Raw genomic sequence first — 25,450 nt, forward strand, 5'->3', positions numbered from 1 at the left:
ATAAAAGTACGAGTAGGATGAAAATTAGTTGAATTCTGTATATTTTTATACCTCCGTGTAGCGTAATTTTGATATGTTCCATATTAATACTCAAATAGAGTCATTTTCTTTTTTAGTACTCTCTCCGTCCGCGAATAAGAGTCTCGTTTTTCCATTTTAGTCCGTCTACGAATAAGAATTTCGGTTCACTTTTACCATAAATGATATGTCTATCAAAATGGATATTGGGTATTAGATACCTGATATCCAAACCCGAAAAAGTCGGATAATTGGATACCGGAAACCTGATTTTTCGGGTATCGGATCGGGATAGGATAGTGAGATTTTTGGATTATCGGGTATCGGGTTACCCGATACCCGATCGGATATACCCGAACTATCCAATTTTTTTAAAAAAAATTAATAAATTATGTATTTATTTGGATTTTTAAAAATAAAAGCAATTAAATATAATTTATTTATTATCTTTTTATGATCAAAGTGTTGAACATTATTCAACAACACTATGTTTATTTAACAAAGTGATAAATTCATTATGGATTTTTATGATCAAAGTGCTGAAAATTAAATTGTTCATAATTTTTATTATTATAAGATGTGAATATGTGATTTTATTTTAGTTAATGATGGTAATGCTCGTTATATCAAAGTGGCAATGGCGCATTGCTCAGTTAATATATATAGCTACTAAGTTTAAAAATAGTGGCGTTATATATAAATTCTGGTCAATTTTGAGTAAATAGATTATTTTATTTAAATTTATTTTAATTGTATTTTTAAAAGTTTAAAGTTATTTTCTCTTAAATACTACTTCAAGTTTGTATGGTTGTATTTCTATAAGTTTGTAGATAAAATTCTTTAAAAAATTAAAATTAAAATCAAAATTGGGACTGGATACCCGATTTTTCGGGACTGGATACCCGATTTTTCGGGACTGGATACCCGAAATAAAATTCGGATCGGGTATCGGATATTAGTTTTAGGGAAATTCGGGATCGGGTACCCGAAATTTTCGGATCGGGTATCCGCGGATACCCGATTTGACAGGCCTAATAAATGGTAATAGGATCTCACCTTCCACTAACTCATTCCATTCACATTTCATTTAAAACTAATATATACAAGTGGGACCTCTATTCCACTAACTTTTTTCCACCCACTTTTTTTAACATTTCTTAAAATCCGTGCCGCCCATGAATGAGACTCCTAATGGAGGACGGTAGGAGTATACGTTTTAACATATTTTTCTACCCCCACTTTACTCTCTCTTACTTTTTCTCTCTTCATCTCTCTACTTTTTTCATTTTCCACTTTATTCTCCCTTTACTTAACTCACCTAACACAATTTTTCTTAATATCCGTGCCAAAAAGAAACGTCTCCATTACTATGGAACGGAGGGCGTATTAAATTAAAATTTACTCCAAAGTCACGCCTGTGGCGCGCTGGGTATTGTGTCGAAAATCTATCTGGTTGGATTGGATTGGAAATTTGCACAATCTAGTAAGTAATGTTCATGACTTTTTATGCAATATTTAAATTTCACAGTAAAAACCAAACTATTTTAAAAGTTCATGATTTTACATATAATTTATCTTTTTAAAAAATGTGTCAATTAGAATTTGACATCCAAAATAGATAAAAAAATGTGTCTTCTTAAGTGAAACGGAGGAGTATATGTTTTAGAAAGATAAAATACTATAGATGAATGGTTCGAATGAAATGGTGCGATGTAAAACAAACGAAAAACAATTAAAAAAATCATAATAATTTTCTTGCAGTCCATGACCAAGCCCGTTGGATTGACCCGCTTAATCCGCCAACTTGAATGGGCTAGCCCGATTTGTAATCGGCTGTGATTTTATAGCCACAATCCCCTAAAATATAGGGGGCTAATTGAGCCGGCTCATTGATTTCAAGGTTGAACAAATTTATGATGAATACGAAGATATTAGTTTTAATAGATATGTCATATATCAAATATGAGAAATAAGATTATTTTTAAAGGGAGATGGTATTATTTTATTTCTTTTCTGTTTTAGTTCAAAATATTTTGAAGATTCAACTCGATTGCACTAGATTGCGCCGAAAACAGTCCATATTATCAAATAGTCTTTTCATTACATATACGCTTAAAAATTTATGTTTGGTATCACTATTAGCCCAAGTTGAGGCTCGTCGAGCCGAAAGAGAGTAAACTCAGCCCATGATGGAAAACATTAATGATCTTATCATTATTCAAAAATCTGTAAATAATAATGAAATAGGCATGCAACTTGAGAAATTGCATTAATGCTAAATATCCCTTATTCAAATGAATATCGATGAGATGAGATATGCAATCTATATTATTGACCAACGAACTTAACTAGTTCATCATTTTACCACTACAAAACGTCATAAACCTTCGTCAATTTCTCTCATAAAAAAACAATTTTATTTATAGAAGATAAAAGAAGATGTCTCGTGCTTTTTCTCTCTTGGTGCTCATTGGTTTCTTGGTTCTTATTGTTACCCCATCTCTTGCTCGTGATTTAGAGGACGATGCATCATTGTTAGATTCAAATTTTAGTGAAGATTTCGGAGATGATGAGACGTTGAATATTGAATCACTCAAGCGTCACCGCAAACGCCATCCTCGTGGCCGCCATGCTCCTCCTCCCCATGACGCACCAAAACACGGCCGCCGCCATGCTCCTCCTCCCCACCATCACCATCATGCTCCTCCACCTGAATTGTTTTGAAATGTTTTCATTTTTTAAGAGAATAAATTAGCACATCCATTGTTACGAGAGTTTCTTATACACAAGATATTATTTATGAACTAAATAATTACTATATGATAAACATCAGGTATTATTCTTAATACAATGGTGAACAAATCGATAATCATTTTATGGTGATAATATATGTACTCCTATTATTTTCGATGAGACATGAAAAAAACGGTTTAAAACCATATTCAATGAGCTAATTTACGACAATTTTCATATGCCATAATCAATTTTCTCTTAATTTATTTGAATTTTATATGATTTTAGTTATTGTGCGACATTTTGAGCTCTTTGTAATACATGACGTGTGTTTGATTACAATTATTCATAATCATATGACTATCCTTTTAAGATTAAGTTGTGAGATTTTTTTTATTGGAGGGATGTCTATGAATCATTATCATGCACCATCTCCTCATGCCCACCACACATTCTCCTCATTACATCCACGACCGTCGTCAAGACGTCAACACACGCATCCTTTAATACACCATGATCATAATCCTGCTCCTCAACACTTAATAGAAAATTTGAAAGCTAGCATAGCTGAAGAAATTAGTAAAGAAGCCCACATCGTTAATGCACTAAAAATTATTAGTTGTTGATTTTATACTCTCTCCCTCCAAAGAAAAATCGTATTGGCCACTTGTTGAAATCACCAAGAAAAAGGGTAACTTTATCACGAATAGTCTTGATTTAATCTCTGTCTAGTAAAATATATGGAATTATCTTTAAATGTTAATAATTTCTTTAATTGTGATGTAATCGACAATTTTAATAATTAGCATTTTTAATCCCATAAAAGTTTGGGTTGTATTTTACTGTTGGACTTGATAATTGTATCACAAAAATTATAATCCTCATCCTATTTTTATTTATCAGAAAAATAAATTTTGTTAATCAGTAAACATAATGTTAAAAAAAATATACTGACTATTTTGCCCCTCAACGGATAAAACGACCATCAGTTTGATGATTTCGCAACACAAAATATTTTGCTGAGCTCTCTTTGTAGATTGTAGCTCGATTTTTTTTTTCTCTGTTTTCAAATCACTCAAGTTTGGAGAGGATATAGGTGTCCTTCCGAAATTGGGATGTTCGGTCCTTGATAATTTGCCATTGTTTCTGCAACACAAATATTTGTGGTGTTAATTGTTTTGTGCTGGATTGTTAGGATGAACCAAGAAGAATCAGTTTCCAATCAAATTTTAGAGTTCTAAAACCTAAAAATGGCAGCTTTTCCCGCAGTAAGGATTTGCCCCCTTGCCATTTCGAGTTCGGCCGAAAGAAGTAATAGTGAGTTTCCCTGATTGATTATGAATTTGGATGATTTTTACTGTGTTTCGTCTCCTAATTTGTAAATTTTAATCCGTATATATACAAGCAAAAAATAGCTTTTTAGGGCAGCTGATTCTTGAAGAAATCATACATTTGATGAGTTAGTTCTATATCCGAATGCACCAGCTAATTACCCTTTTGTTTTTCTGTATTTTTTTTGTGTATTCTCAGAGAGATTACAATCGAGGTGTAATGCTATGCTTTCCTTGGATGAAACATCAACAAGTCGCCGGTTTCTTATGCAAAATGCTGCTGTTTCTGCACTTGCATTGCTGAATCTGAACTGTGGATTGATGTTATTGCCTGCACGGGCAGAGGAAAAGGCGAAGGATGATGAGGGTCTAGTTGGGGCGTTGCAGTCATTGTTTGATCCTAATGAGAAAACCAAATCAGGAAAGGTTTTGCCAAAGGCTTACTTGAAATCAGTTAGAGAAGTTGTGAAAACACTCCGCGAATCATTGGAGGAAGATACCAAGGATATGGCTAAGTTCAGACGAACAGCTGATGCAGCAAAGGAATCAATCAGGGAATACTTGAGTAGTTGGAGGGGGCAGAAGGAAGTTGTCAACGAGGCAAGTTTCCTTTTTAACATATGATATTTGTTGATGACTTAGCTGCCTTGAAACTGCTTAATATAGAGCAGACATTGCGTAGATCTTTCACAAGTTGAGGGCTAGAAAATTGTGTGATAGTTGAACAATTTCACCATATTGTCAAAGAGTGGGAGTTTTTGGTGCTTCTCTTCTTCACATGTGTTTATTTACCTATAGTGACGTTGCGTAGGGCTAATATTAGCTATAACCAACTGTCCCACTGGTCTTATGGACGATCTTGTTATATCTTCGGTTATGGTCTCGGTCATGCAATTCATTATGTGGTTAGCTCTTCAGTGAAATGCTAAATGCATTTCACTTGAGTCTGATGAAAATAGGCATGAATTTACATAATTGAATTGAGTTATTTACTTTTTGCTGCAGGAATCATATGCAATGCTCGAAAAAACCATAAGATCGCTCGCCAGTTTTTACTCGAAGGCAGGACCATCCGCTCCCCTTCCGGAGGAGGTTAAGACAGAAATATTAAGCAATCTCACCACTGCAGAAGATTCACTTTGACATGGGATCACAGTTTGGAACATGTCTGAGTCCATAGGCTCCATTTTCATAACTTCGTGTATATTGATAGCCTATAATACTTCATTTCTAAGATTAGAGATTTTTTGTTTTGCTTGTAATCCTCAATTGGAACTATGATTTATTATACTCCTATGTGTTTGATTTTCTTCCAGCTGACAGTTTAGTTGATTTTTGACTTTATTTGCTTCCAATGATTTCCTCAAAATAAGCAGGGTGTTAAGCTATGAAAAGGTAATAGCATTTGCAGGCAACAAGATAATAGTAGTAATAACTAAACATAAGATAAGATTGAGTGTTATATATGAAAATATAAAACCTCTGCTAACATATAAGTATATATATACAAATTACCAGATTGATAGCTACATTCAAAACTTAAAAAATGCTGCCTCTGCTAAAAAAATGAGCTGCAAGGCTTGCTACTCGAATTTGACGATATTCACAGCAGACAATCTGTCACAATGTGGGTTTGGAAACCATAAGGCGCTGTTAGGATTTGAAATTCAAATACGACGAAGCATCCTGCAGTAATACTAATACCCTCAAAGAACTGTAAACCTAATACTGTTTCTTCTATTCTCTCATCCACATCACATAAAGCTACAAAACCCTGAGTACCCTCACATTTCAAGGGAACAATTACCTGTTGTTTTCACCATCTGCAGCACTCTCAGTGGGTGCTGCGGTCTGAACCAAAGATTCGGAAGAGGTCATAGATGCAGCTTCTCCATCAACCTCAAGGTCCCTTTCAGCTTCCTCTGGAGCAGCACAAGGCACCACAAGATCGTTTTGCATCTGGATGTCTGCCTTGCACACATTTCTTCCAGAATCGAGCAAACTTGATATAGGGGTGGGATTGTGATTTAAGTGCACTTTTGCAGTAACATCCTTTGCAGAGACTTCAAGACTTCTCTTGATGCAAAGGGCCTCCCCATCACATCCGTCCCTCTCGTTAAGGATTGAGGATTCCATATCTCCATTTGTAGCACTAGGTGAAGAAGCTTCAAGAACAGAACCATTGTTTTCAGGTGTGTTGAGGTCAGCATCTTCAGCAACCTTTACTGAGGAACCTTTATTACAACTTGTAGATTCTGCAGTATCTTTTCCACTGGCCAGAGTCTTGATCAGAGTTTCAGTTGCAAGGTTGTGAATACCTTCAGTTTTGTTCTCCAAGGGAAAGTTGTCTTCCAGAGGAGGACCCTGCAACCCATTTTGCATGTCGATGTTTTTGCTTTCACAGACTGTGGAGCTAGCTGAGAGTTCTTTTTGGTTTTCTTCCATCTCAGAGTTGACCACTATAGCTTCGTTGCAGGCAAGAGGTGTATTAGATTCACAAACAGAATCTGAAGCACTAGCTTCCATGTTATTACAAAGAGCAGCTGGAGCTGGAAAGGCAGAGTCAACGTCACCAACTTTGTCGTTCTTCTTGGTGTCGTAGACCACTCCAGAATCATAACTCATCTGTTTCTCACACTCCATGGGTGAATCAATATCCAAGTTTTTTACCGTAACAGGCAACTGAGACTGGTTTTTGATTGATTCAGAAACCTCCATACCTATAGTTGAAGTAGGGATGGATTAAGAGGGAAGGTACCATAAAAAATAAATAGAACATATACATGAAATCTGAGGCCAGCACATAATTTAGATTTCATTCAAGAAACTGTCGAAATCGTATGTGTATCACGTGGAAATTGGAATAGGAATTTGTTTACCATCGGAATGCTTAGCCAATGGTTTCTGCAACATGTCTGTTCCCGGAAACACCAACATGTTCATGGACTTTATTTCTTTCTTGAGTCCATCCTCAAGCTGATGAAAACCAAAAACCTTAGTCCACATGTTCATATGCTCTGATATGGCAGGAATGACCAATTGCTCGACTTTGAGATATCGGAGTTCCTGGAATCACAAAAGTTGAAAAGTTACACCAGGGGAGCATACGTAGGGGGAGTTTATAGTCAATCAAACATGAATTTGGTAAACAGAAGCTCCAGAGCAAGTCATCACTGTTTCAATTGCCGACAGAAGACGCCTGCACATTCCTTTCTGCCTGTAGATTTCACGAGTGCCAATAAATGGCATCTCAGCCAGACAGGTCCCTTGGATCCTAATGAAGAGAAAATATCCAATGATCAGATTGGCTCAGGGGAGGGGAAAAAAGCAAATGACAAATGACAAACAAACCTCAAAGGGCTTAGGCTTATGATCAAAATTTAATATCTCCTCAGTAAATAATTCAGTTTGTACTTAATGTTGACATTTTAGTTTTTTATTTTATTTTTCTTCAATTTCTTCTTGTAAACCAGGCAACTTAAAACTGAATAGGAGAGGCTTAATCCCCTTCCTGAAAGAAAAATACACACACAAACTAAAACTTCTAAGACAGTCATGATAAAAATCTTGTGAGGTATTACCATCTCAAGCTACTCGTGAACAATTTTGAATTATTTTAGATGTGAAGCAAAATTAGGAAAAGAATACTGAGAATGGATAATCACAATGGTACTCTAAATGTGATGGATATAGATCCTTGCATCTCAGGTCATCGCCACCACAGCCACATATAGTACTAAGGTAAAATTTTATTACCTTATGGATGCTGCAGAAACAATTTCGTCACCCCTCTCCAGTATTATGGTATAGAATCCACAGTAATTCAGACGGTTGAAGTTTGATCTGCAAGACAATCATCTGTCATATATAATGAAGACTAACTACTAGAATAATCTCTGGATTTATGCATAATTGCATATATATGCATTGTGTTTGAAGCCTCAGATTAGACAGCACAAACTTCACTTTTAGATTTATGTCTCCAATTCAAGACCTGTTATAGCTAGCATATTTTGGAATCACTCATAACATAAAAAACAAGCACCAAGCTGTTTGACCAAATATTCACATCAGACTTTTCACTCATTCCTTGCCTCAATTTATTCACCTCTCCACCACACACTAACCACCACGGGCTCACAGCGTAATGCAGATAAGTACACTAATAGAGCCTAGGTTCCAATTCCACAAGGGCTCTATGATGATACTAATAATAATAATAAATAAATAAGTAAACAACAACAACATTGCTGAAAATAACCGTCAATAGTAATAACTGTTCACACTTTACTGTAGCATTTTGGCTCTAACACTTCTCCCACAGGCCACACCCATTCCTCTGTCTAAGTAGTGAGAAGGGAAAAACATAGTTTGTGATGTATGAGTGTGTGCACATACAGGCTTAGCAGTAGGTAAATAACAGCTCACCCGATGTTATAGACTACATTGCGGATCATATTAATCCCACTTCTCCTGTCAATAATGGGCAAAAAACACTCATCCATAACAGAAAGTGCAACAGCTAGCTTGGAGTTTGATTCAACCCTTTGAGGAAACCCTCGGTGTGAGGTATCAGACACATCTGTTCTCTGAATAAGAGACCATGAAAATCCTCCTTCCAGTTCATGTTTGACTCCAAGAATCTTTTGTAAATGATCATAAAACTGAAGAAGGGGAAAAGAGAAAAGAAAATATCAATATTACCAATACAAGCCAGAATCTGAATTATGGTTAATATCAATCTATATTACAAAAAAAACTCTCATGGAATTAAAAGAATAGAGTATCTTTGGAGATGTAGGTGTAATATCAATGTATTTGAGTGAAATTATAGGCAGAAATATTTGGATGCCATGAAGCAGGTTACCAATAAGTGCCACCAATTCATGTAAAAGAAGATAAAATTGGAAATTGCACAAACGATCACCACATCCACATCAAGCTAATGACCAGAGGCCTAGATTGGCTGTACAGGAAGAATTGTGGACTGTCATTATGCCAATTCATCTATACTATCAATAATAAACTGAAATAGGGATACCACCACGAAAATACAAACATGACGTGATGGCTGATACTGAACACATTATCTCAGTTTGATTACAGCTTCAGAAAGTTAAAAATAACAGCATATATTCTCCTAGTAAAATATCAGTAGGCACTCCTTATAAACTACATTTTCGTCTACCAGTTTTCAACAGAAAGCTGAGACAAAGGGTTTCCAACTTCCAAGGGTAAAAGAAATCATCATTCTCCTATGATTATCCCTATCAAACATGAAATATTAGCTCGATGAAATTCATTAGTCTATAGCAATATCCAGATACACTGAATAGCTTTCAATTGCTCATTTAGCCCTCAGGCTGTAAGGGTGATTAAAGAGAATATCACAATTCATAATGTATTGCTACAGCTAGCTATTATGGTAACCAAAGCTAACCTCTTGACACTGCAGCCCACAAAAGGATGCACCATTCAAACTCATAGACGAAGCAAGCACCTCTTTACTACAGGATTTGTGATCTATGAAAATATACAAAAGAGAGAAGTTTCTCAGGAAATTACTTCATATAAAAATGAAAATGTGCATTTGTGTTAGTGAGGGAGTTCAGAAAGAGAAAGAGAGAGCTGTGCAGAATTTCAAGCTAATAAAAACAATTACATTTTCCCTCACAGAAGCTGCATCTGGTAAGTTCATCAACACCACTGTCCCCACAAAATTTGCATATACAATTTGGACAGTGCCAATCACCTGAAGGAAGCATCTGCATTGAATATAAATTAGAAACAAAGGCACTCAACTACCAAGAAAAAATAAATTCAATGCCAGTCAGTGTGAAAATTTGAATATGATAAACTTGATTGCGTCTTGTGCCAGTAATTGTGAACATTGCCTACAAGGTGCTATAACTCTCAGAATCTAACTTTTTTTCCATCTACTAGAAAACATAAAAAACATGCCCAAATGATAGATAAATCCCACACTTTTAAAACCTGAACAATGAAGTAAACAAAATCATATCCAAAACGTAAATGGGAAAACGAATGAATGATACAATGAAATGCGAAAAATACAAATCGTGCTTAAGACTATCCAGTAAGTACCTGCATTTCTAAACAGATCTGATGGAAAGTTGATGGACAACTATCGCTACAGATCAAAGCACCTCCATCACCACAAATGCCACAGGCATCGTCATCTGGATCGTCCCCATTAATGCCAACAGTATGATAATCTCGACACACAGACTCCCCCTGCCTATTCCAAGCATCTACTTGGCATTGCAAAAGGGAGGTTCCGGACTCCAAGAATATGTTTTGGAAAGGCTGGCGCAACTTGCTGCCAGCATGCAGCTCAAATTTTGAAACTGTAAGGATTTTACTGCAGCAACCACAGTGAATTCCCTCTCTCGTGACCCAGCCTTCCAGCATTACCCGGTTCCTTCTGCGGTTCATATACTGCACTCTCTCACTCAACTGGGCTACTCCCGAATCAATCAGCCAGGCCAGTACAGTTCTTTTTCCACTGTATGGAACATATCCATCAGAGTCCGAGTTCTCCCCCTTATCAGAGCGACGAACCAGAAGTGTGCATTTGCCAATCACTTTACTTGTTCTTCCCTGTAAGACATTAAACTTGGAACCAGAAGTATTCATGTCAACTTTTATTTTCCCGGATTTCATTTTTAGTGAACCATTACGTAATTCACCATCACTCCCTTGACTGATATCAGGAAATTTGTTTCTCTGTGCCTTATGATTCTGTTTTCTACAGGAACTAAGTCTCTCCTCATTCTGATCACTGTCTGAGCTCTCTCCATCATCATCCCTACCAGAAGATCTCTTGGCACTCTTAGTCGGTCCATCTTCTTTCCTCTTCCTTTTCGTTGCCTCTTCAATCTTCTTTTTTGTCTGCCTAGTCAGTTTATTTATCAGATCTTCATCAAGGGGAGCAAACGAAGGAGAATCAATGACCGATTTACTTTTACTTTTACATTTATCTTCGTCCAGCAGTTTCTTAAATGCGTCGTAAGCCTTAATAATTGACCAGTAGGCTGTTCCACTAGGACTAATGTACACAGCATCTAAGTAATCTCTGTTCCGCCTTGGTCTATAATCTATAGTCCACCCGGCATCAATTAGCATTTCCCTAATCTTCTCTCGCAACAGTTGCTTTTCAGTACATCGACCACCCCGCTTCACTTTCCCTTCTTTACCTTTGACAGAGGTGATATTCTCTATGGATGCTCTTTCTTCCTCCTTTTTCACATCTTTCTTCAAGCTAGAAACTTGAAGACCTGGTGGTGTCAGCTTAAGTGCTGTATCAGCAGCATCAGTTTCCTTCTCTCTGACCGTGATCCCTCCGCTCATGCCAATGATTTCTGACTCTCTCGTCTTGATGCCTTTACTAAATTTTGGTTTTACTTTTTCCAACTTTAGATCCATTTTCTCCTTCTCAATACACAAACCTCGGTTTTCTGGTGGCTTTGAAACCGGATGACCTACAACATGCCAGACATTCTTGGGTGCATTTTCTGACCTACAATGTGCTCTTTCTTCAACTCCCCTTGAATCATACCTACTATGACGAGAATGTAACTCCATCTTCATCTTCTTCTTATTCACCATCACCTTCAACACCCCATTCTTCCCCTGCAGTCTGATTGGCTCATCAGCAACTTCTGGGTGCTTTAACCTGAACAATGAAACTTGCATTTCTTCCTCATCCTCCTCCAAGTCAAATCCCTTGTTCCTCAAACCAGTATATTCACCCCCCTTGCTTCTCCCACAACTAGATTCATCAAAATGGAAACTATGCCGTCTATCAGCCACCAGATTCCCACGTGATGATCCGATGACAAAATCCTTTGAACTCACACCACCTCTATACCCAGCCATCTTATACCTATTCTCCAAATACTCTTCCCTCATCCTTCTTTCATCAAATTCATGATCCTCATCAAACTCGTTTGAACCCAACTCACTCATCCTCCTCATCCTCCTACTCTCACCACCAAGACCAATCCCTACATTGCTCCTCTCATACTCCCTATTCTCAAACTCACTCCTCCTGTAATCCATGGAGCCATTGTGCAAGATCCTGCTATTCACTTTTCCCTTAAACCCCAATGACTCATCCTCATCACTGGCGCCAAATCCGCGTGCAACGAGCCTCGGCCTCTTTCGTTCATTACCATGACAAGTGAAACCCTCCCATCCCCCTCCCGAATTCCCATTTTCTACCTTCCTTTTTATTATCAAACACCCCGACGAAGTCTTCTTCTTTAACACACCACCCCCTGATCTTACACTATCTTCCATATTCATGCATAAGAATAGAAAATTCCCAATCAATTCCACACGCAATTGAACACGAACTCACCCGCGAAACATTATTTTAGACATGGATTCTCAATTCTATAGTCTAGCATTTGCAGATCTGACTCACAACCAAACGCCTACATAAATTCGCGGCACCGGAATAAATTTCAATTAAAAAATGAACCTCTCCACCTCCGCAGAAACCCGTGTATGGGATCGAAACTGGCGTAATTTTCTGGCAAACCAATCGAAACGCAACGAGAAGAAGAAGAAGAAGAAGAAGAAGAAGAAGAAGAAGAAGAATGTTTTCACAATAAAAAAATACTTTAACACAAATTGCTTTCTCGAAGATATAGCAAAGTTTGTATTATGCTATGCGTATTCCTTATTATTATACGGAAAGGAATTCGAAAAGAAAAATGTAAAGAAAATGCACTTTATGATACTGTGATCACAGAATTGTTTGGGAAGCAAAGCAATTGTATAGATTGGTAAAACCAAAATTCTGCCGTTTGCTTGTCATCGCCATTTTAAAAATCCAACTATGATCACAGAATTGTTTAGCAATTATTTCGAATAATACTACTTCTTGGTGGACTGTACTAATCACTGCGGTGAAAATTGGAATCCGAGGGGTAAAGATTAGTGGATTGGTCCTGGTCTTCCAGTTCCTGCTGATGCTGCAGAGTATGATTGAACGAAGTCAGAATTCTTCACAACTTTTCTGAGTCTTATTTCTTTTGTTTCGCTGCAATTTTGTGGATTTTATTTTTTCTATATTTTAATTTTGTTCTTTGTTAATGCGAAATAGTAATACCGAAATTTGATTATTTTGTTCCGCATATAAAAGTCAAATTATGTTTAAAGTTCAATTGACTAGTTATACCAATAAATATTTAAAACAAAATATAGGTTAAAAAGAAAATTTATAGTTAAAACGCAATTAAATCTATTAGAAATATGTACATTGAAATTGAATTCCATTTTCTGTATTTTCGTAATTGGGCTGGAGCTGTGAAAGGTGCATTTTATTGCATAAATGGGCCTCAGAGGAATTATCTATAGACAAATGGAGTACTATTACTCAATATGATTTGCATCCACCAAATCCACATAAAATATTCATCTATACTTATAACTGATTAATGTCACCAGTTTACCGGATCGGATCTCCTTCTCCACTCCTCATTCACCTCTCACAACCAAATAAAATAATATTATAACTATGAATAATTTTAATAAGTTATGGTGGATTATTTTATTTGATTGTGAAAGGTAGATAAAGAATGGAGCATGAGAAGTGGAGCAGGAGATCCCTCCTCAGTGGAGTGTTTAGGGTAGATAAGGAATGGAGCATGAGAAGTGGAGCAGGAGATCCCTCCTCAGTTTCACACCAAAAAGCACATAAACAAATCTTTCCCATACTCCTACTATCAAGCTGACCAATACTGTCCTATAAAATCAAATCTTCAAGCACTATATCATTGCAAGTCTAGCATATCAATTTTGCTCTAGTGTGACTGTTTTTTTTTTCTTAGGTTTTATTTGGTGTTGAGTTCAACATGGGAAGGTTGCTCTGGGATAAAGTAAGAAAAGGAATCTGCTTTTTAGGAGCTATGATTAATGGCTGTCACTCTTTGAACATAAAATTGATTGACAAGTCACTTAAAAAGTACTTACAGTTACAAACATAAATATGAAAAAATGTTAGTTGTGGGAAAAAAAAGGTGAAACTCACATCACATGATTAATGGGATCATGAAATCTCATTCACATTCTTCACTTTCTTTCTTGCTTTAATATTTTCTCCTTCAAAAAGAGTCATGATCATGGAGAGAAACCTAGTAACTAGAATGGGGTTCATTGAAAGTGGATTTTAGATGAATGAACCTTTCAATGAGTGGATTCTAGACTAGTGAACCAATTGCTAGGTCAGCACGAGGCAATGAAAGAGACTAGATGTGACAAAAACCACAACCACTAATAATCTAGTCACAAAATTTCTACTATCAAAAAAGGAACCTTTATGCTCATTTAATTCATTAATTGATTTCTAAAGTACTAACAAAGTATGTTATTCATTGTTACTAGTAGTATAATTTAATTATTGATTATGTTTTCTCTCAACACATAGAAGCACGTGACAAAATCATCTAGGCATATCAAGCATAAGGTAAAAAAAGTTGAAGAAAATGGACCATATATATTGCCAATTTGAGGACTTTTGCTATATCTGTTATATGAATAAGTTAGTAATGTACATCCACTCGCTCAAAATCAGTGACTTTCAGCTCAAGTTGAGTATCTAAAAGCCACAACAAAACTACATGTAGCTTTCAAGAACCTTATATACGCGTCTTACTTGCTTATTGGACGAGTCTAGAGCTCTGTGGCGTCAACCGGAAGTGAAGTAGCCCTGTGGAGTGAATGCGGGAGCAAGCCACCGGAGTAGAAATTCTTGGCTGTGACGAAGTGCACAGGACTACAAGCATTATACGCAGACTCGTAGCTGTGCACCTTTGTGTCACTACTGCTTCTATCGGAATCTGTAGGGGGAAATAGAGTGAAATGCTTCCCCTTGTATAGTGAATAATCGATATCAGATTCATCCGTTTCTCCATGTGCAAGGTTTGAGAATGATCGCGATCTATCTCTCAAAGCCCCGAACTGTTTATGAGCGAGCTCCCTCTGCTTCCTTTTGTACTTGGCCTTGAACCACCTCAGCTCTTGCCTTATCTCATTCTTGTAATAGTCGTGCGGTGGTGAAACTTGCCCCTTCTCCTTAGAGGACTGATCAAATTGGTTGTCGTTAGATGATGGGGAAGTCACTTCTTGGTCCTCTTCTTGTGCCCATATGTCTGTGAAGTGAGCACCGTCGGACTGGCTTGATCCCACAGGAGCATTATCGGTCACACACTGCTCCGACCCTTCAACTTGGTACGTGATCTCTTCAAAGCGGCCGCGGACAGATCCACATGTTTGCAGAGTCTTGCCCAAGTAGCCTGCATCACAGTTCTGGCAGCAGCTACCGTTCTTGATAGGGCTCTCGTCCACGCCAAATCCCGGTTTCCATTCAGGAACCAAGGAAGCGATCTCACCATCGATCATTTCTGCTATTTTAGTCACATCTTGGTCCGTTATGTCCAGCTCAGCAACCATTTCAGTCGCAACGCTCAGTGCTGTGTCGGTTTCAATGTCAAAAGGGAAATATATGTTTCGCACACGACCTGAAACAAACAATCAAGCCAGAACCATTCTTAGCATCAACTGCGGAATCAAATACTACGAAAGTTTTGAAATAAACTAACCTTCTTTATCAGCTATTCTGAGTCGGAGAAATATGTTGTCGTCCTCGCTCTTTCTCCCTTTGATGGTAATGTCAAGATTTTCCAAATGATCATCGTCTTGACTCGTGAATAAGTTGATCTCAGTTGCTTCGTAGTCAGCTGAGTGAGAATCCAAGTCGTTCTCTTGGTCATAACAAATATAATTCGAGTATCCATTAACTAATGAACTCGTTGTGCTATGATAAGTACTGTTCAAGAGAGGTTGTCTTAAAAGATGGACTAAGTCATCGTAATCTCGTTGATACTGTAACGCCTTCAAGTCATAAACACAATCATCAATCTGAAGGAACGGATCATTGAGAAGCTCCCAAGCAGACATCCTATCAGACACTGTCGCTAAGCATTTCTCAACAAACCTACGAACCTCAGGATCCTGAACTTTGTAAAGGGAATCCGGCTTTTTCCCCTAGAAATGAAACACATACATTAAATAAATCTACATTATCTAGATTTCAAGTTAGCAACACAACAAAACTAAAGCTAAATCCTCACCGAGATCACTTTCTTATAAATTTGAGTGCCAGAAGTGAACATTTCTGTTACAAAATTGATGTTCCTATTAGCAGTATCAACCCAAGAAGTGTAGAATTTCATAATATTGGTGTGTTTGAGAGTTTTGAGAAGATGAATTTCACAATACAATCTCTCAAGATCTTCTGGACTTTGCAGAAAGTCATAAAGTTTCACCTGATTCCAGGCTACTTCAATCCCTTCATACTCATCAAAAGCCCTATAACTGCAAGAAACATACAAAATTGGGGAAAGGAACATAAATCAAGAAATCCCAAAATGAAATTAGGGCATTCTGAAATGATTGAGATGAAATCCAACATACACTGTCTTAGAAGACCCTTTTCCAAGAATCTCATTATACTGCAATCAGAAAACAAGAAATCAATACTCCTATAAAAATGGATGAAGAAGATTGAATGAGAATGAAAGACAGCTCATAGTTCATAGTTCATACCCTCCCATATCTTCCAGTTGGATCAACTTCTACAAATTCAGAATCCTCTGCATCAAGACCAACAGCATCATTCATTTCTTGCACCTATAATCTGGTTTTTCCTTCTCACTCTTCTTTCAAAGGATGAGGAGAGAGAGAGGGGGGGGGGGAGAAAGAAAAAAGGCTAATAATTTCAAGAATTAATACCTAAAATCCACAAATTCAACTCAAGGTATAAAAAACAAAACTTTCAAGGAAAAATGAAATAAATACTAGAAGCATGATTTATGTGGAAGAAGAGGCCTTGGAGAACCCTTCAATTACATAACAAAAAAACAAAAAACGCATCTGTAAAAATACAAAAGAAAAACACACAATTCACTCAATGTTTCAACCCTCTATTGGGCTAGAAACATAGCTTCTTCCATGTGAGGGTATGTATATAATTTTTAAAAGACAGGGGTGGAACAGCTAGCTAGAAATGAAGGACCAACCAAGAATACTGTGAATCATTTTAATATTTATATATGTATGTTTTTTGTCAGTGGCACAAGTGGGTGTCAGAGATTAGTACAAATTTCTGGTACTGAATAAGATTTTTATAGAAAGTGGATTTGGGGCAAAAAATTACCTAAAGATAGAGGAAGATCGTTGGATTGCATAGCTCTGGATTTGGTTCTGGTTTCTGTCTTTGCTTTCTGTTCTTGTAGGATTCGGAAAATAAAAAGGGGATCTTTTGAAAAAGTGAATCAACTTTCACTCATTTTATTTCTAAAAGTTTAAACATAAAAAATTTGGATAATCGGTATTTGCATAATTGGATTATCATAAAAATTGGGTAAAGGGAAATTTATGTAATTGTATATGGATAATTTTGTAATTTTCATAATTTGTAAAAATAATAAAATTAAAATCTGTTCGTTTTATGAATTTCAGCTACATGATCAACGACCCTTCATTTTGATTGAGGAATAAATAATGATTAATATTTTCTTAATATAAAAATACTCAGCTTCAAAATTAAATTGTATAAAAAAATATTCAGATCAATTTTGGATATTTAATGAAAAGGAAAAATAATACTGTAAGGGAAAAAAAAATTAAAAAAAGAAAATGGGAAAAGGTAATGAAAAAAATACTTTATCACTAAAATTAGTATTTATTATTTTATCATGTAATACAATTTCAATAAAGAAAATGTTTTATTTTTTATTTTTTCATATGCCTCATGATGCTTTATTTTAGAATATTTTGCAAAAAAGAAGGAAGCTATGGAAGAATAACACAAAAGAAAAAAAAAACTAAAAGTTAAACTATAAGATGACTGAATAAAAGAATATGTGAAAAAACATATATAGTACTATAGTATTAATTGGCTAAATATTAAAATTCACCCTAAATTACGTCAATTGTTTTTTCAATCCTTAATTATGAACTTTGATACTTTACTATCCCAAGCTACAACAAATTATGAAAATACATCAATCATGGAATTAGTTTGTCGGTACCAACTGGGTAACTATATTATGATGATTAAAAACAAAATTAGTCATGGTTTGAAAAGAAAATTACTACTCCACTAATAAAATTAGTACACAAACTTTTAATTTGTTCAAATTCACTAAAACCCAAGTAATGATCATTTTTTTAAAAATCAAACTTTGAGTATGACTTGTGTAGTAATTCATTCTTAATTTTTTTTTATCGAAAAATTCGTGTAATAATAGGTCTACCTAAATGTTTGTGATTCCATAATTCTGAACGGAAACAAAAACATTTATAAGGGTGTTTCGTAATTCATTTTATATTTAATTTAAGTAACGATAAGTGATCAATTAAATAAAACACATTTCATTAAGATTTATAAATCAAGTAAACTGGAGCGCCACCCTTTAATGATAAATTATTAAGTTAATTATTATTTCTATTCACCTGTTTAACTTCTTAATCATCCTAAAAAGATTGGGAGCATGATACGCATCAGAAGAAATTTTTTTTTTCATAAAAGACAATCAGTTAAAATAAATTTTTATTTTGGATACTTATTTTTGTTAACAAGATCAAATGTGACATGATTTGGTCAATAATTTTGGATACTTATTTTTGTTAACAAGTTGAAATATGACATGATTTGGTCAATAATGAGATATGCCAGATCAGGAATTATAGCTTATTTAACGGGTTCACCAACCCTACAAGAAATTCTTTCAAATAAATAACTAAATCTTTTTAGTGGGTTCTCAATGCTGACCACTAATTTAAACATATCCACTTTATTCTAGTGGAAATAATTTGGAGAAAGAGTTGTACTATTACGTACGATACATCATCATCTTTTCCAACTAATAGTTTAAACATTTATTTTGATCTTTTAAACCTTCTCTACTAAATCAAAGGTGCATTGAAGAGTAGTGGAATAAATATCATACACATTAATAATTAATTGAATGTAGATGTCTTAATTAGACTTTACACGTATAATAACTAGGATAGATATTATGTATCGTTTCAGCGTTTACATATAAATCTTTTAGATTATACTAACAGTTTGTGTAATACTTCAACGATGTAATAAATAAAGCCCATATTATCTAGTGTACTAGACTACTAGCTAGTCATTTTATAAAAAAATATATTTAATAGATAAAAATTGTTGAATATAGTATTATTTTTGTTTTTACATGCACGCATTTGAATCGGGTCATATCATTCACGTGTTCCTATATAATGAATCATGCATGTTATGTCGTGTTTCAAGGTTTTTTTAGCATGATATATTCGGCTTTGGGCTTATTGGCGTTTTCACATGATGTCGTTATCATGCCGACACGATAACCACATTATATGTACAGTTTACGAGTCCTATAAATGCGTCATTCACCATCATGTTTTTTGCCTATTCATATCATTATACTCTATATAATATGATTCAAATGTTGGTTTTCCACTCTATTTTTATTATTGTTATTTCTACTTTTGAATTTATTTTTATATAAATATTTTACATGTGATAACTCATGTAATAACACTATATAAACAATTAAAATATTTAACAATTCCATCGATAAGTGATTGCACGTTATCTTATATTCATGTTAACTTTCTGAAAAAAGCACCGAGCTAGAATTGTAAGCACGCCTTCATATATTTGAAAAGACAAAAGGATAAATTTCGATGATCACAATAGTGTACCATATCTGCTAGAAAGCTTGCAATAGAAAATATGCAATAATCTATAAATTTGTCTTGCATAGTTTACATCGATCATCCTCAAATCTCTAAAGAGTGAAGATATCCAAAAAAAAAATTGGATTCTAGCACTAACAAAACTTCTCATCTCAAAGTCATTTCTAAACTTTTGATTTTTGAATACTTTTATGTGCTCCAAATTCAAATAAAAACGAAAGTGAAATAGCAATAATATCCAATTTTCATTTAGAATATCCGAAAATAGTTAGTTAGCATTAATATATAGCCACAAAAATTGCAGGAGGCATGACTACTTGTTTGCAATAATCACATGTTACTGTAATATGGTTGGGATGGTACTAGACATAGATGTTTTCTCTTGGCCCTAATTGTCATATTATTTCACAAACCCTTTTGGCATGACTTGTTTTAGGTGTACCAAACTACTTTCAATTTCTTGAAAGAAATTCATGTATGGGAAACAAACTAATCATGTTCTTTGTACATATTATTGTCTTGAGGAGTGAAATGTATACTAGTAATGAAATTAAGACATTTAACCAATATATAATATTCAATCCTTTTTTTATACTATATTTAATCAAAAAAATATCACATGAACAAACCTCCAAATAAATGTTAGGCACATTTAACTGATATTTCAACCCATCCTAAACTTTTGTGCTGCCATACCTGCATTTTTATTTTGTCAAAACAAGCCAACCAAAATCAGTCCAAACAATAGTGGGAAGATATGATAAATAAAATATACGTGTCAATATGGACACTTTAATTCCATAATGTCCCATCAGTCCCTCGTAGGCTCAAAACTCTTGAAAATGATTAATATGGTCTCCCAATTAGATGGAAAAAATAACAATGGCAAATACATATATGTGTTATATAAAAATATGATTTTTTTCAATAAAAAAACATATTGATCATATCAAGGTGTTAAATCAGGGTGGAGTTGAGGGTTGACCGATCCAACTATCGGCTTATTAGAGTTTGAAAAGTTTCATTAAATTCGATATGTGGAGCGTACATGGTACTTAACCACCCCGAACCTTCAGGGTAGGAGTTTACTTTCGATCTCCGTTTTTTATATATCCTTTGCCAACGAAAATCCCGCGCCCTCTCGGTTTTAGATACCTGCGATAACCTTCTTGATAATTTCTGATCCCACAATTTCTATCTGTTGGCTCGTTAATTATACTCCCTTGCCATATGGGCTATGGCATACTCATATAGTAACTATTTATATATTGACTTACATGCGTGTATAAAAATATAATAACAGTGATCCATGATCCCCAGTAATTAATTAACTACACGTTACTGCATCACTAGATTCAACAATTTTGACCATGTGTTGGGAAATTTGGGATTATATATATATTTTTCATATTTGCACTTCTTCTAGACTTTATTTTTCAGCATTCAGTTTTGGAAGAATAGCCACTTCTTTTGACTTTTTGAAACGATAGGATTAAAATTAACTTTTTCGTACAAGTAGTGAGTTGGATGATACAATTTCCAGCTTGGGCCATATATATAGTGCAATTGAAATTTAAAGTGAAACAGTGTTATAATGTATTATTGATTCGAGAATAAATATCAAAGATATGATGCCAGTAATCATTGAAACATTACTACTAATATACATATGTGTGTGTGTTACTTAGTGATACAATTTCATTTCTTTGGGGTTTTGGGCCCATATTTACATCATAATTTACGAGTTAAAAAAATTCAATCATGGTACTAATCATGTATGGATAACTACGAAGTCATTAACTTCTCATTTGTAGTATCTTACTGCGTGCACTAATTTTACTGCAATTTATATACTCCTTTGGTCTTATAAAAATACGTGTTCTTCCATTTTTAGTCGATCTCATATGAATATGCATTTTCTAATTTTAGAAACCTATATTTCTCTAATAAAATGACCTATTTTTTACTAATAATACTTTAATTACCTTTTCTTTGTAATTCTCTCTTATATTATTAATTATGTATTAAAATTCATGTCCAATTAAAAGTGCATACTCTTATGAAACGGAAAAATTATATTTTAAATAAATGATATAAATATTTATAACAAATTTGCATCTTTAAATCAACTACAAAGTCAGCGAAGTCAAGGACCAAGTCAGGTATTTTTTTTTTCCAAGAAATACTTTTCTTAGAGAAAGTAATATGATTATATTTTTTTTGTTGGTAATCTTGGACTTATTGTCTATAACGTATACGGATTTGAGTTGTGTATGGAACATAATCCAAAAAACATTTTCTTGATTTAAAAATAAATAAATATACAGTACTACAAATACAACGGTAGTTCCATACATAGCGCCTATATTTAAAAATAAGTAAATGTACCAATTAATCCCTATTATTTCAATATAAAATTCAATAAACGTTTTGACAAATCAAAGTTTCTTTTATACCTTGTCCCTGTTGACAAATCAAAGTTTATTTTTCTTTCTCTACATGGGAAGTCTACATTCGATCAATACTTCTTTTATTTTTATGTTCAACTAATGTTTACTCTTCGCGAATCTAAAAATCATCTAAATTTAATAACTAGTTAAATTTTACTATTTTGTTTTGTTAATATTATTATTAATCGAAAAAATTGTACACGTATATGTTAATATTATTATTAAGGAGTATATATTTATCATGTCTTTAATATAATAATAATAATAATAGTTTCGAGATGCATATTGTATTTGTATGTTAGTAAATGTAAAATAGGAGTACAAAATATAAAATAAAATTGCAAGAAGAAAAAAAGGCCACGAACCATTATTTGTGTGTGCGCGCCACAAAATTAACGGAAAAAAAAAAACCGATCATAAATCAAAAAATGGAAAGCAGCCGCGATCGTCCAACGGTGATGGTGACGAACGACGACGGAATCGACGCCCCCGGCCTCCAAGCTCTTGTTCGTGCTCTGGTTTCCTCCGATCAATTCCAAGTCTTCGTCAGCGCCCCAGAAAGGTACATCTATGAGAATATCTCTAATCAAATACCAGCAGCCAATATTTGGCGCTTTTTTCGTTGTGAATTTTCAATTCACAAGTTCTAGGGCTTTATTTTGCTAAGACCGCTTGGTTCTAAATCGAAAAAAATATGAGCTGTTTGAGCATAGATTGATAGATAATTTTCAGCAGATCTGTAGGATGAATTTGTTTACTATAATCGTATTGATTTTGTGGTTTTGAGTGAAATAGTAGTAGTTAATTTTACTCTTGATTTGAAGAAATGAAACTTTAACAGGGAACAATCTGCTGTTAGTCATAGTTCGACAGTGCTAACTGTTATGCATGCCAAGCCTGTGGAAATCGATGGAGCTATTGCCTTTGCAGTTTCCGGTCAGTTGCTAGTATTATTTTCTTATGTTTTCAAATTTTCTAATAAAAAGATCTAGAGAAATAAAATCCATGTACTTATGCAATACATATTAAGTCGAAGCTGTTCTTCGATTTGTTCCCCGAGTATGTGTCCTTGTATCGTTTACATTTTGTGCCGCAGGAACCCCTGCTGACTGTACATCTTTGGGAATTTCCAAGGCTCTCTTCACCTCAGTACCAGATTTGGTAATTGATAGCATTCTATACTTGCATCAGATGTCTCTTAGTTGTTCTCTTGGAATAAATCATCATTTCTGCTCAGTTTATTAGATGTCTTGCGCATCTGTATAGATCTTAGCTTCTCCCTAACTTTGATAAGATGAGTTGCTTAAAATTTCCTATTATGATTTTTTCTTGCAGGTAATCAGTGGCATTAACAAGGGTAGCAACTGTGGTTATCACATGTTAGTGTTTAGATTCTTTCTAATTATGTGCAATTCTGAGTTAAGATTGCTTGAAAATTCTTTCTATTTGCGCATGTGGATTTTGTTCCTAAGATTAGCAGAGGCGCCAACTTAAATGGTTCTGTCTTGGTATCTCTGTTTTTAGTTTATCAGCAAATCTAGCATGTGAGTATGAGGCCTTCAGCATGTACATCAAACTAGACAATTTCATTGCATTACGAGTTATGTGTCACCAACTCGTCAAACCTAGTGAAATAAACTACCACCAACAATGTTCGCCATCAAAATCTGTACTTGAGTGGTTATGTTTCAACCTTTCCACTCTTAAATCCACCATATATGAGTGAAAATTTTCAAGATTTTATCAATAATGTGAATGCATGTCATTTATTGATGAAAAAGGATATTTAACTTTTTTTCATAAAGAGGTCAAGTTATACAGCGTTGATGGATCCGTGACTGTGAGTTAACTGTGATTGATATTCGATATGTTGGGTTTGTACGCATTCCATAGATTGCCTTTGCTGACTTTATATTTGGACGAATGCAGTATTTATTCAGGGACTGTAGCAGGTGCTCGGGAAGCATTTCTGCACAACATACCTGCTGTTTCTTTATCATATGACTGGTATTTATTGTACATTCTACATACAGATTTTTGCTTAAATGAACTTCTAAAATGGAAAACGAGTTGTAATTGTTGCTTTCTATTCAAGTAATATTAAACGTTCAGATCTTTAATACTCATCTTATATAACAACCTCTTAAATCTGTTGACTGAGTGATACTTTACATCGAATATTAAGGTACGGTCCTGGAGGGAGGCGCAGTGCTGATGATTATGAACTGGCAGCAGAGGCTTGCTTGCCTATAATCAGTGGTATATTGGCTGAAATCAGGGAGAATACTTATCCTAGAAACAGTTTTCTCAATATAAATGTTCCTGCAGATGTTGTGAATCATAAGGTTATCTTTTATTTTCTTTGGCAACTTCCTCAATATTTCCTTTGACAAGTTTCTTTTGTTATTTTTTTAGTTATATTCGTCATATTAAAACTGTTCGTTGTTGCGCAGGGGTATCGACTAACCAAGCCCGGGAATAGTATGAATAAACTTGGGTGGAAGCAAGTCGCTTCTCAAGCTCAAGGAGAGGAAATGATATCAGCAATGGTTTTGGCTCCACGTCCATCATCAATCCTTGAACCAGAGGCAGTGGATGATACCAAAAACAAAAATCTTATGTTCATAAGAAAAGTATGATAAATCTTGATTTATAATTTAGCCTGCAGACATGAAGTTCTTCCTTGCTTATCTTAACAGTAATTCCTTGTTTCTCCTTCAGCTCTTGGAGTTTCAGGTCGAAGATGGTGGCACGGATTATTCTTCTCTTCTAGAAGGATACGTAAGTCTGATTCGTTTGTGCAAGAAACAAGCCTTAGTCTGTCAGTCGCTTACTATTGATTTGTGGTGTTGGTATTGCAGATAACTGTGAGTCCTCTAGGTGCTATGTCTCCTGCTGAGGAAGATAGCCACTCATACTTTGCAGTGTGGCTGCCACTTCTGAATCAATGCTTTTCTTCCTCTACCCTTTGAACACACAAGAAGCTGCAATTTTATTCTAATAAATCTGTGTCTTCAAATTACGAAAAGCAAAGCATGTATTTTTAACAAAAAATCCTCACTATATTGTATTTGTCACTGACCTTCAAAATTACATCATGTATTTATCCTTTAGCAC

The 25,450-nt window shown here is 34.9% G+C and overlaps 4 protein-coding genes across 5 annotated transcripts; 2 read left to right on the forward strand and 2 right to left on the reverse strand.

The window, feature by feature from the left end:
• The first annotated feature begins 3,770 nt into the window (after positions 1–3,770).
• On the forward strand, positions 3,771–5,397 carry LOC125219841 (photosystem II D1 precursor processing protein PSB27-H2, chloroplastic). Of its 2 annotated transcripts, none has more exons than XM_048121917.1 (3): positions 3,771–4,068; positions 4,282–4,682; positions 5,088–5,397. In XM_048121917.1, the coding sequence occupies exons 1-3, from the start codon at positions 4,002–4,004 to the stop codon at positions 5,223–5,225; spliced, it is 606 nt and encodes a 201-aa protein (XP_047977874.1). In that variant the 5' UTR covers positions 3,771–4,001; the 3' UTR covers positions 5,226–5,397. The 2 variants fall into 2 exon arrangements, with proteins under 2 accessions (XP_047977874.1, XP_047977876.1); XM_048121919.1 differs by having other exon boundaries at positions 3,771–4,062.
• A 108-nt stretch (positions 5,398–5,505) lies between these two features.
• LOC125222630 lies at positions 5,506–12,944 on the reverse strand. The gene is made up of 9 exons (XM_048125348.1): positions 10,188–12,944; positions 9,745–9,847; positions 9,523–9,605; positions 8,511–8,746; positions 7,839–7,925; positions 7,257–7,356; positions 6,962–7,148; positions 5,890–6,802; positions 5,506–5,699 (listed from the first exon to the last, which is right to left on the reverse strand). Exons 1-9 carry the CDS (start codon positions 12,408–12,410, stop codon positions 5,666–5,668), a joined length of 3,966 nt encoding a protein of 1,321 aa, XP_047981305.1. The 5' UTR covers positions 12,411–12,944; the 3' UTR covers positions 5,506–5,665.
• A 1,643-nt stretch (positions 12,945–14,587) lies between these two features.
• On the reverse strand, positions 14,588–17,259 carry LOC125222633 (probable serine/threonine-protein kinase WNK1). The gene is made up of 5 exons (XM_048125354.1): positions 16,719–17,259; positions 16,587–16,624; positions 16,244–16,487; positions 15,713–16,157; positions 14,588–15,631 (listed from the first exon to the last, which is right to left on the reverse strand). The coding sequence occupies exons 1-5, from the start codon at positions 16,791–16,793 to the stop codon at positions 14,784–14,786; spliced, it is 1,650 nt and encodes a 549-aa protein (XP_047981311.1). The 5' UTR covers positions 16,794–17,259; the 3' UTR covers positions 14,588–14,783.
• A 5,430-nt stretch (positions 17,260–22,689) lies between these two features.
• Positions 22,690–25,446, forward strand: LOC125222632 (5'-nucleotidase SurE-like). Its single transcript, XM_048125353.1, has 9 exons — positions 22,690–22,895; positions 23,175–23,269; positions 23,430–23,494; positions 23,669–23,712; positions 24,263–24,340; positions 24,519–24,678; positions 24,787–24,966; positions 25,055–25,114; positions 25,195–25,446. Exons 1-9 carry the CDS (start codon positions 22,762–22,764, stop codon positions 25,303–25,305), a joined length of 927 nt encoding a protein of 308 aa, XP_047981310.1. The 5' UTR covers positions 22,690–22,761; the 3' UTR covers positions 25,306–25,446.
• Positions 25,447–25,450: the final 4 nt, after the last annotated feature.

Source organism: Salvia hispanica, chromosome 4, assembly GCF_023119035.1.
Source record: "Salvia hispanica cultivar TCC Black 2014 chromosome 4, UniMelb_Shisp_WGS_1.0, whole genome shotgun sequence".
In the NCBI taxonomy this organism is placed as follows: Eukaryota; Viridiplantae; Streptophyta; class Magnoliopsida; order Lamiales; family Lamiaceae; genus Salvia; species Salvia hispanica.

What these genes read in the sequence shown, in the direction of transcription:
- LOC125219841 (XM_048121917.1), top strand. Translation starts at nt 4,002, where the DNA reads ATGGCAGCTTTTCCCGCAGTAAGGATTTGCCCCCTTGCCATTTCGAGT. An exon ending in TTCGGCCGAAAGAAGTAATA is followed by an intron (nt 4,069 to 4,281) that starts GTGAGTTTCCCT and finishes GTGTATTCTCAG; the next exon opens with AGAGATTACAATCGAGGTGT. An exon ending in AGAAGGAAGTTGTCAACGAG is followed by an intron (nt 4,683 to 5,087) that starts GCAAGTTTCCTT and finishes TTTTTGCTGCAG; the next exon opens with GAATCATATGCAATGCTCGA.
- LOC125222632 (XM_048125353.1), top strand. Translation starts at nt 22,762, where the DNA reads ATGGAAAGCAGCCGCGATCGTCCAACGGTGATGGTGACGAACGACGAC. An exon ending in TCACCTCAGTACCAGATTTG is followed by an intron (nt 23,495 to 23,668) that starts GTAATTGATAGC and finishes TTTTTCTTGCAG; the next exon opens with GTAATCAGTGGCATTAACAA. An exon ending in GTTTCTTTATCATATGACTG is followed by an intron (nt 24,341 to 24,518) that starts GTATTTATTGTA and finishes TCGAATATTAAG; the next exon opens with GTACGGTCCTGGAGGGAGGC.
- LOC125222633 (XM_048125354.1), bottom strand. Translation starts at nt 16,793, where the DNA reads ATGAATGATGCTGTTGGTCTTGATGCAGAGGATTCTGAATTTGTAGAA. An exon ending in TTTATAAGAAAGTGATCTCG is followed by an intron (nt 16,158 to 16,243) that starts GTGAGGATTTAG and finishes TTTCATTTCTAG; the next exon opens with GGGAAAAAGCCGGATTCCCT. An exon ending in CAGAATAGCTGATAAAGAAG is followed by an intron (nt 15,632 to 15,712) that starts GTTAGTTTATTT and finishes TGTTTGTTTCAG; the next exon opens with GTCGTGTGCGAAACATATAT.
- LOC125222630 (XM_048125348.1), bottom strand. Translation starts at nt 12,410, where the DNA reads ATGAATATGGAAGATAGTGTAAGATCAGGGGGTGGTGTGTTAAAGAAG. An exon ending in TTCTGTCGGCAATTGAAACA is followed by an intron (nt 7,149 to 7,256) that starts GTGATGACTTGC and finishes TTGTGATTCCAG; the next exon opens with GAACTCCGATATCTCAAAGT. An exon ending in GCAGATGGTGAAAACAACAG is followed by an intron (nt 5,700 to 5,889) that starts GTAATTGTTCCC and finishes ACATTGTGACAG; the next exon opens with ATTGTCTGCTGTGAATATCG.